Source organism: Toxoplasma gondii, chromosome Ia, assembly GCF_000006565.2.
Source record: "Toxoplasma gondii ME49 chromosome Ia, whole genome shotgun sequence".
NCBI classification, from domain to species: Eukaryota; Apicomplexa; class Conoidasida; order Eucoccidiorida; family Sarcocystidae; genus Toxoplasma; species Toxoplasma gondii.
This window is the reverse complement of record NC_031467.1, coordinates 1,670,317-1,679,324: the sequence shown is the minus strand read 5'-3', so window position 1 is coordinate 1,679,324 and position 9,008 is coordinate 1,670,317. Positions and strand designations below refer to the sequence as shown.

Genomic DNA, 9,008 nt, shown 5'->3' with positions numbered 1-9,008 from the left:
AGTTGCGAAGACCCGTTCGTCTCTGACGAAAATGGAAAGCCAACGCGCGACACATCGACTCTTTTGCTTTTCTCGCCACCAGCGACTGCCACAGGTCCCTGCGTCGGCTAAGCACAACCCGCGAAAATGTGTATGTTTCTGTCTGAAAACATGAAGAAGCTTCTACGCACTTTATACTACCTATGTCAGTATTTACTTTTTACGGTTTAGGGTACAGAGTTGATGCCCTGACAGCGACCACAGAGAACTTGGCTGTCTGTATCTGGAATCCTCAGATCTTAAATGTCTGTGTTTACCAGAGCCACGTTCCATTGTGGCTACAACATGCAAAGTCCGGCGAGACATCGAGCCGTTTCTGCAGATCAAGGGCTAATAACTGTCTCTGAAAGCGGCGCACTGAAGAAAGTTCAACTCTTTAGACTATTCATCGCTCTGCCTGCTCCTCCGGGGTTAAAACTCCATCCAGAGAACAATGGCTGCTATCTCTGCTTATGTTACCTTTCTAAGATTCTTGAGATATCCAAGCTACGAATACCTGAAGGTTGTAAAAGCCACGCAAACCGATGGCGGCACTGCGTGTTGCCCTGCTGCGAAGAGTGGCTTCTTACCGGTGGCATTTGACAGTTGAACCTGAACTGATTCGTGCTGTTTACCATGACTTATATCATGCACGCTGAAGTTAGGCTGCCCACTGCGCTGGGACTTTTCGAGCGGCGGCAGCCAGGGACGCGTTGACAAAAATTGCACTTTTGCACATAGAGAAAAAAACAGAAAATACCGAGAGACGCCTCTCGGCGAACGAAACGGTTCGGGATCGGCTCGGCTGATGCACACGGGAAACGGAGAACTCTAACGAAAAAAAAACACATGATATGCATATATATATATAGATAGATAGATATATTTACACAGGTATACATGCCACATCTGATTCTGGCACTGATTGAACTTTATTTCCCCAAGCGCTTTGGGCGACTTTTGTATGCCCTCTTTTTCGCGTCCCTCCTGCACGTGCTCGAGGCCGAGAGCCGTTTTGAACGCACTTTTGACGCATCTTCCTGGGAAACCGAAACTGATTATACCCTTCTCTTCGGAAAACCGCGAGAGACTGATGGCAACCAGAAAGCAGCGGCCCAGACAGAGAGAACTGGCATGGGAGAGGGGCGGCTGTTTTTGCGCTCTCTCCACGTTCATCAAATTGTCTGCCCGCGATCCGATGCTCTCTGTGACTCTCGGATTCGCTTTCCTCGTCTCCTTGCTTTCTTGATTACGCCCCGACTCGCGACGGCCTCGCTGGTATGTGGGAAACACCCTCTTTCTTTGGCGCAGACTTGTGTTTGCCCGAAACATCGATCGAGGCCTTGTCTCAAAATCCTTCGGCATCCCGGCACACTCTCTGCTCAAACACGAAACGTGGACTGTTGTACGAAAGAGACAGCCTCGAGACATCTCTTCGTCAAGAGCAAAAGGCCCTTCTCTGTGCGGGCCTCAGCGGCGCACACATCTCCTGGGACGAGAACAGGCAGTTCCGGTCCCAAGCAAGGGAGACACACAGCTTCGGGAGGCTCCTTTCTGGACCAGTTTCTTCTGGCGGTCTGCCTGCTCTCCAGGCAAACGAAGAAAAGAAGATGGAAACAAGTGAAACACACATCGTCAGATCCTTTCCTCACCTCCCGCTCGCAGAGCTAAATCAGGTGCCGAGGCCACGGAAAAGAAGTCATGAAAAAAAGACATTTCTCCGGCCCTAGAACCACTGGAGACAAGAGAAAACACACACCGTTGTTCGCTCTAGGTGCTGGATGAGGATACGCATGCAAGTCGGCCAAACTGTGCTATTCGTCGCCCTGTACGGCGGACACACTCCACAGGAACTGAGCAAGTGAAGAGGGTCTCCACGTTGAGTCAAGCCGCAAAACTGTTTCTTCCTTCGGCGTTTTTGCGCCCAGTCGACACCGCAAAGCAATATGTTGCGGCTCTGAGCAGAGGCTGGGCTTCTCTGAGCGTGGTTTCTCGCCCTCTTTGTCACAGCCCGGAGAACGACGCTGTAAGCCTAAATGCGTATGTGTATGGACAAAAACTAGAATGGAACTCTTCTCACACAACGTAGCTTCAGAGACAGAATCACTGCTTGCGCGACAGACTCCTCGAGTGCATGAGACACGACACAGAACACTGCATAAGGATGCATTTCCCGGTTCTCTCTCCTCGGGAAACTTCCCCTTTCTTCATTTCCACTCTCGCGCCTCGAGTCACGACTCGTGTCCAAGTTCTCTCAGCCACATGCACCGGCACACGGGGCCTCCACGTCGGCCAAGAGCTCTCTGTCGCATGTGTTGTCTTTCGCGTTCAAAACGAGGAAAGCACTTTCGCCTCCTGGTTCACTCCGCAACCCTGCTGAGCCTCCAAGCTCTCCAAATCGTCGTCGTCGACTCCCGCTTTCTGCCAAATGGACGCGATGAGTGCGGCAGTCGGCGACAGCGACATGTCGCCCTGGAACATGCCCGTGGAGTCGCGGCCGTCGCCAGGACCGCTGTTGCGTCTCGAATCGAGACTCTTCAGCGTGAAATGTGTGTCCATCTTGCTCAGTTTGTCTTCCTCGTGGCCTGCGCCTCTGGCCAGTTCCTCGGCGAAATCATCCAAGAAAAATCGCGGGTCCGAACCTACGCGGTTCTGAAATGCAGACGCAAACCACCCCGAGAGCTTCTTCGGCGGCGAACGCGGCTTCAGACCCCCGACTTTGGCTCTGTCGCACCTCAGCGAAACTGCGCCGCCGTCGAGGCCCGAGTGTGCATGCGCCTCTTCGAAAAAAAGATCGCCGTGGGTGCCTTCGTCCCCCGCCCTAACAACGAGGCCCGGGGTCTCGCCGGCTTTCCCACCTCGCCCGGCAGCTGGACACCCCGTGAGATCCGACGCGCTCTCGCCGAGTCCTGAATACCCGCACTCAGTGGTGGAGGCCGCAAAGTCCGAGATCAGCCACGGAAACGAGCCGGAAGAGAACGTATTCGCCCCGCCAGTTGTCGTGTGGGCCTGCGAAAGGGCCGCGGCCATCTGCTGCTGAAGCGACAGCGACGGGTGGTCCAGGTTCTGAAAAGGTTGTGCAGAGCCACAAGCGAGCTTCGACAGAGTGTTTTGAAGAGGGGCGCCAGCGTTCAGGAACAGGGAGGGGGAAACGTCGCCCCTAGCGGCTTCACGCTTCTGCGGGTCATCGAGAGGCCTGTCATTTAGACGCAGAAAGTCCGATGATCGAAGGCAACCCTCAGGCCCAACACTCTCTTTGTCTGAGCCACGAAACAGCGCCCCTGACAACGACGGCATGAAACACGGAGCCCCCACAGTTCCCAACCCCTTGGGGCACTTGAGTTCGCGGTCTTCTGGCACCTGGCTGAAATTCGCGAAAGACACAGAAGGGCTGCATGTGTGGGTCGGAGGAGAAGATGCCTGAGACGAAAGCGCAGACAGCGAGGACTGGCGTCCCTGACGAAGGTCCGCCTGCTGACCTTCACCGCCGAGGCCGCGGCGCAGGCCTAGCGCTTCCTGAGGCCTTCCGCAAAAAACTGTCTGCATTGGCTGGGTCAGGTGGATGGCGCCGCCGCTCTCCAAAGGGGCGTTTCGCGTCCACAAATCGCCTCCAAAGTTTGGCAGGAGCTGGGAGTCCCGAGTGTCTAGCGGAGACTTCGTTTGCCGCGTTTCGCCTCCTTCCTCGAGATTCTGCGCGCCCGGTCTGTGCGCATTCGTCAGGCTTGGCCACCCGGTGTTTGCGCCGACCTCGTCTTTAGGCGCGTCGCCAGCGGCGTGAGACGCTTCGCTGGCGTGGTCGGGGGGAGAAAGCGCCATCTCCTGGAGGGGCTCAAAAAGCCCCAGAAGATTGGCAGAGGCATGCTTGGTGGCCTTCGCGTCTCCCGCTCCGACAGCGGGCGCGTGGTCTCCTTTGTCGCTGTTTTTCGCCGTTTTGCAGCTGCTCCCGGCCCCCGGAGCCTGCTTCAGAACTTCGAGCCAAGACCGTGTCATCGACACCGGAGGCTTGACGAGTGGCGCCTTTTCTACCTTCGCCGCTAATGGGTCGCCGGTCTCAGTCCCAGAGGCAATCGCGCCTGTCTTTGCGGCCCCCTGGCCCTTCTCAAGAGGACCAGCGGGAAACTCCTTCGAGTGCTGCGGCGCCGGATTCGCGCCCTCGGATTTCGAGTTACATCCTGCAAAGTTGCCGCTACGGCGCTCGGCCAAGCCCGACGCTCTGTTCGTCGCGATTGTCCCAGCGACACCTTCAACGAACTGGATGATGTAGCCCTGCCCGGGCAGATAGACGCTGACGAACGGGATGTTGCACCGCTCCGCGAGCGACTCGGCAGCCTGGACGAACCGGAGATCTGAAGGCGGAGTTGCAGGGGCCCCAGCGAAGCCTCCCGGAGGCGCCTGGCCCGTGAGACACGAGAACCCCGCGCAACCGTGAGCCTCTTGGCGCCCCTGTGAAGCCGACGTACCCACCTGAGCAGCGAGTTGCTGGGCAGCGGCTGAAGCCGCCTTGGCTGCTGAGAACTTCTCCTCGCTTCGCATCAGCTCCTCTGCGGCGGCGGAGGCCAGGGCGAGGGCAAAGTCCAACTCGTTTCTCAAGTGCACGTTCTTCTCGGCTCCCGTTGGGAATTGCTTGCCAATCGGGGGCAGCGGCCTGCGCACCGAGTCCGACAAAGGCCCTCCAGTGCCATACAGCGTTTGAGGCCCCGGCATGAATGGAGGCGACGGTGTCGATGCCGGCGGGGGCGGCACAGAAGTCGCAGGCGCCCATGGTGCACCCCCTTGACCAGTCCCGTAGAACGTCTGAGAAGACACGAAATTCGCGCTTCCTCCAGAGCCATCGGCGTTAAGAGACCCCGAGGGTCCGCTCATCGGAGGAGAGGTGAGATACGTCCTGGGGGGCGACGGAGATCGAACTGGGTTGCTGCTGCCATTCGAGCTGTTGCCGTAGAAGAACGGGACTCCGTAAGGTGCTTGACCTGGCGCGCCTGGTGGTCCGCGATGGACATTCCCGGGAATCTGAAAAAGAAACGAAACGAGCGAGATGCATGGTTTTGCAGGAAATGCCTCTGGTTTCAACGCGGAAATGTTTTTGGCTGCGAGCAATTCGTGTAGATTTCTCACGCGTATAGGGCCCTCGGGGTAGGGAGAGAATTTCTCATGCTCAGAAAACATACGAAGTAAAAACTTTTCACTCAACTCACCGGTTTGCATCGGTTCTCCGCCTCCTGGTTGCTCATATGATTCATGTTGCGGCTGCAACAGACGACATAGACAGGTTTCACAGGTAATGTATGGACAGAGGAAGATCTACGTGCGCTTTGGAGTGTTCCATTGGCTTGAGGTCCACAGTCAAGCGCACTGGGCGTTTCGTCTCAGAGTCTCTACGATCGATAGGTTTTCAAGCAGACACGTTCGTCACTTACTTAGGCTGCTGGTAGTGGACGTGGCGGCACGGTGCCGATATACCGACGGGAGTGTAGGTGCCAAGAGACCCACGGCGGTGAGGCTGGCTTGTATTTCCGTTGTGTGAAGAGAAGAATCGATTGCCCTGTTTGTCTGGGTAAAACGCAAACGAAAGAAAGCCAAAGGTTTTCGAAAACTCAAACGTGTCACATGACACTCCAGAACCTGCCAAGCTAAGACGACACAGAGATGTTGAGAAGCGAAGACCGACGGAAAGCAACTCCGTTTTGAGGGAAAAAGAAGTGCTGATCTGCCCGTAGGTACGCGGCCAACTGTAGTCCCTTCTTACTCGCTTCATCCCGGCGATCGTCGTTCCGAACGAGCACCGCACCACCAGAAGCATTCGAATTAGCCTTTCTGTCGCGTGTTTGTCGCTGACTGGTCGCGATTCTCGAATCTTCCGACTGCGTAGTTCCGTTTGCGCCAGCTGCGGCTGCCGTTGCAGCCGTGTCCATTTCGAGAAGGCGCCTTTGTTGTTGAACAACTTCGGCATCTCCGTGAAGAAACCGGCAACGGCGGCGAGCGCATCGGCCAAAGAGGAAGTGCTTGCAGTAGGCGCGATCCCACTTTAGCTCTCCTTCTCCAGAGCCCTCTGCAGAAGAGCCGTTTTCCACGCCGGGCGTTCGGCTTTCGGTGCCGTTAGGCGGACTGACAGTGCCTTCGTCGCTAACTGCAGCCACAGTTAAATCTCCGGTGCTCGGTGAAGAGGAGAGAAACGGGGACGACGCGTCACCCGCGTAAACATCACCAGTCTGTGCCGCAGCGCCCTTGTCAGTTTTGTTTACTAGAACGGCCCGGTCACCGCGTGTCTTCAGGTCTGCCACGCCGCCCTCAGTGCGTTGGGGTGAAACGGAGTTTCCTGAGGGGGTATTTTTCGGACTTTGCGTGACGAAAGTGTTCAGGGGGCCGGAGCCAGGGATGGACCGAAATACGATTTCTGCGTCGGAACTCTTCGCGGTTTTCGCAGCATTGACCCGGCAATCGTCGGCAGAGTGGCCGCGAGAGCTGCTGGAGCTCGGTGCGGTGCTGCGGCTATCTCCCAGGGGTTGAGTTGAGTAGCGATGGAGGGAGGGCAGCGAGGTTTTCTCCACGCCTTCTTGGCATGAGTCGTCGCCTGAAAACGAGGGAACATCCATGTTGAGGAAAAAGCCCAGGTAAAGGGGAGGAGTGGTGTAACCCAAGACTACCGCGGCCCGAGAGGTTGCTCGAAATCAGTTTTCGAGGAGACCGGAGAAATCAAATTATCTCTCCTGGAAGCTCTGGAAGTCCGATGCACTCCTGGTCATCTCGCAATCGGCATTCCTTATAGGTTGTCTTGAGGTCCCGGGGAATTCTATTGAGCACGTGACCGCGACTGTTAACACACTCGAGAAAAACTGTTAGCAAAAACAGCAGAGGGGCTGCACAACGGACACACTCGAAAGCCTTTACACTCCAGGTCTGCGAAACTCGGGGAAAAAATACCTACGGATGCGTCACGAAAGTGAGAGGTGGAGGACACCAAGTTGACCTGTTATGTCTCAGTGGATTCGAGCCCAACAAAGTCTAAAAACCACCGAATGCACCACGTACGCAAAGATCACACCACTCTCCGAGAAAAACGCAATTCAGATCCAAGTTCTGCAAGCACATCGCCAGCCTGTCTTTTTCAACAGGCTGAAATACCACGGCGCGAGACTCACGAGTGATCCGCGCAAATGCGGACCTGACACACTCAAGTGCGTGTCTAATTTCTGACAGCCGGAGTCGCGACCAAATCGGAGGAGAAGCTTGAAAAGTCCAAACCATCCACTGCGCATGAAACGAAATCGAAACTGAACAACCAGAATGCCACTCCGAATTTCGTCTGCTTCAGACGACAACCGTTGTTTACTCGGCAGTGTGCAGTCCTCTTAGGCGACTCATCTGCCACAGAACCAAGCAAGTTAAACCTTGTTGACGTCGACACCCGAAAGTAGTCCACAAGGTGTCTAGCTCTAGTGGACCACTTATCTTATCTTTTAAAACGTTTGCAAACTCGCTGGGTAAACGGAGTGGGGAAGAGGCGCAGTTAAGTCCGCGGACGTGCGTTCAGTAGACTTGGCTTCTGGCTAGCCGCAGACAGGAACCGAAACTGATGTCTCGAAAAGCACGGAGAAAAATGTGTCGGAAAGTCCGCAGCAACGAAAACTCCGAAAATGAAAAAGGTTGACTGAGTGCTTTCCACTGTTTTGCCGAAAAGTATGCTTGAGGTGGCGCGTGGATTATATTTCATGAGCCATTCAAATTTCGCTGTACACATATGCAGATATATGAATACATATATAATAATGTATTCACACAGGAGCAAAGAACCTGGCCGACTCGGCTTCGCGCGTTTCTCGCGATACTTGCTGAGACCGAGATTCTCAAATCTGTAGGTTTCTTGAAATGAGCTTTTCGCACAGATCGAGGAATGCACAATACACCTCGAGGCCTGCTTTCCTCAGAAACACGGATGAGCGGGCGCTGGAGACCTGTCCTTGAGTAATTCGGTGGCTGTTTTCCTGTCCTTTCTCCTCAGCTGCTTCTGGGAATCTCCCAAAAGGCACGAGGAAGTCCAGGTCCAGTTCAGGCAAAATGTTGGGAGCTTTCCACCGTGAAATCGCGCAGCTTGACTCAAGAGACCGCAATCTCACCAGTGTCGGATGCCGGTAGGCGCTGCCTTCCGATCGGCGAATATGCAGTGCACTCACGGACGGGGTTCCTGTCTTCTGGAGTTCTTTCTCTTGGCAGTTTCTCGTCGAATCCTGACGCGTTTGAGAAATGCGATCAAGGCACTGAGTCAGGGATCAGGGGTCAAGAAGAGAAAAGACACGCAAGAAGTCTGAAAGTGTTTGTGCGCGCGCTTGCCTCTCCCCAGACACAGATGACCGCAACTCCGCGAGCCGGAATTGTCTGCCGGGCCAGAGAAACTCGAGAACCGTCTGCAAGAGCTAGCGCGGCAGCGGGTCCAAGACGCGTGTTTTTCGTTTCAACTCGCAGAGGTAATGAACCCGCAGCCTTTGTCTTTCTTCGATCCACCGGAAATCGAAACAATACATGTTCACGGGTTTCCTCAAAGAAACTTACTTAACCGCAAGAGCGACACTTCGCGCCTCGGCTCGGTCTACGTCGCCCCCCGGTCAGCCTCACCGTACAAGACAAAGTGGCACTTTCAGCCACGAGCGATGAGGGTTCGGGAAAGCTCCGTGGTACTGTCCCCGCGAGAGAAAGAAAAAGAACTTTAATGGTTCTCCTTCAAAAAACTAGAGTAGAATGCGCTAAAGTGACGCCTGGAGACTCAACGTTCGAAACGGAGCCACAGCCGAAGCAGCCGCTGGGAGACACATCATGTTGAGGGGCAGCGACAGGCGTTTCGGGTCGTTTTCGTCGTGTTTTTCCAGTATTTCGAGCACAGTTTGGTCGAATCGTTTGTGTCTTTCAATGTCACTAATTCTTCCTCGTTGCTGCCACATCTCCAAAATTTTTCACCTCCCTCGAGACGCAGAATTCTGCTCTACGAGTGACGCGAG

At 55.1% G+C, this 9,008-nt stretch overlaps 1 protein-coding gene across 1 annotated transcript; it reads right to left on the bottom strand.

The window, feature by feature from the left end:
• Positions 1–643: 643 nt before the first annotated feature.
• On the bottom strand, positions 644–8,308 carry TGME49_295620 (hypothetical protein). Its single transcript, XM_002371460.2, has 4 exons — positions 5,765–8,308; positions 5,436–5,568; positions 5,214–5,265; positions 644–5,028 (listed from the first exon to the last, which is right to left on the bottom strand). The coding sequence occupies exons 1-4, from the start codon at positions 6,609–6,611 to the stop codon at positions 2,347–2,349; spliced, it is 3,714 nt and encodes a 1,237-aa protein (XP_002371501.1). The 5' UTR covers positions 6,612–8,308; the 3' UTR covers positions 644–2,346.
• Between the last annotated feature and the right edge of the window lie 700 nt (positions 8,309–9,008).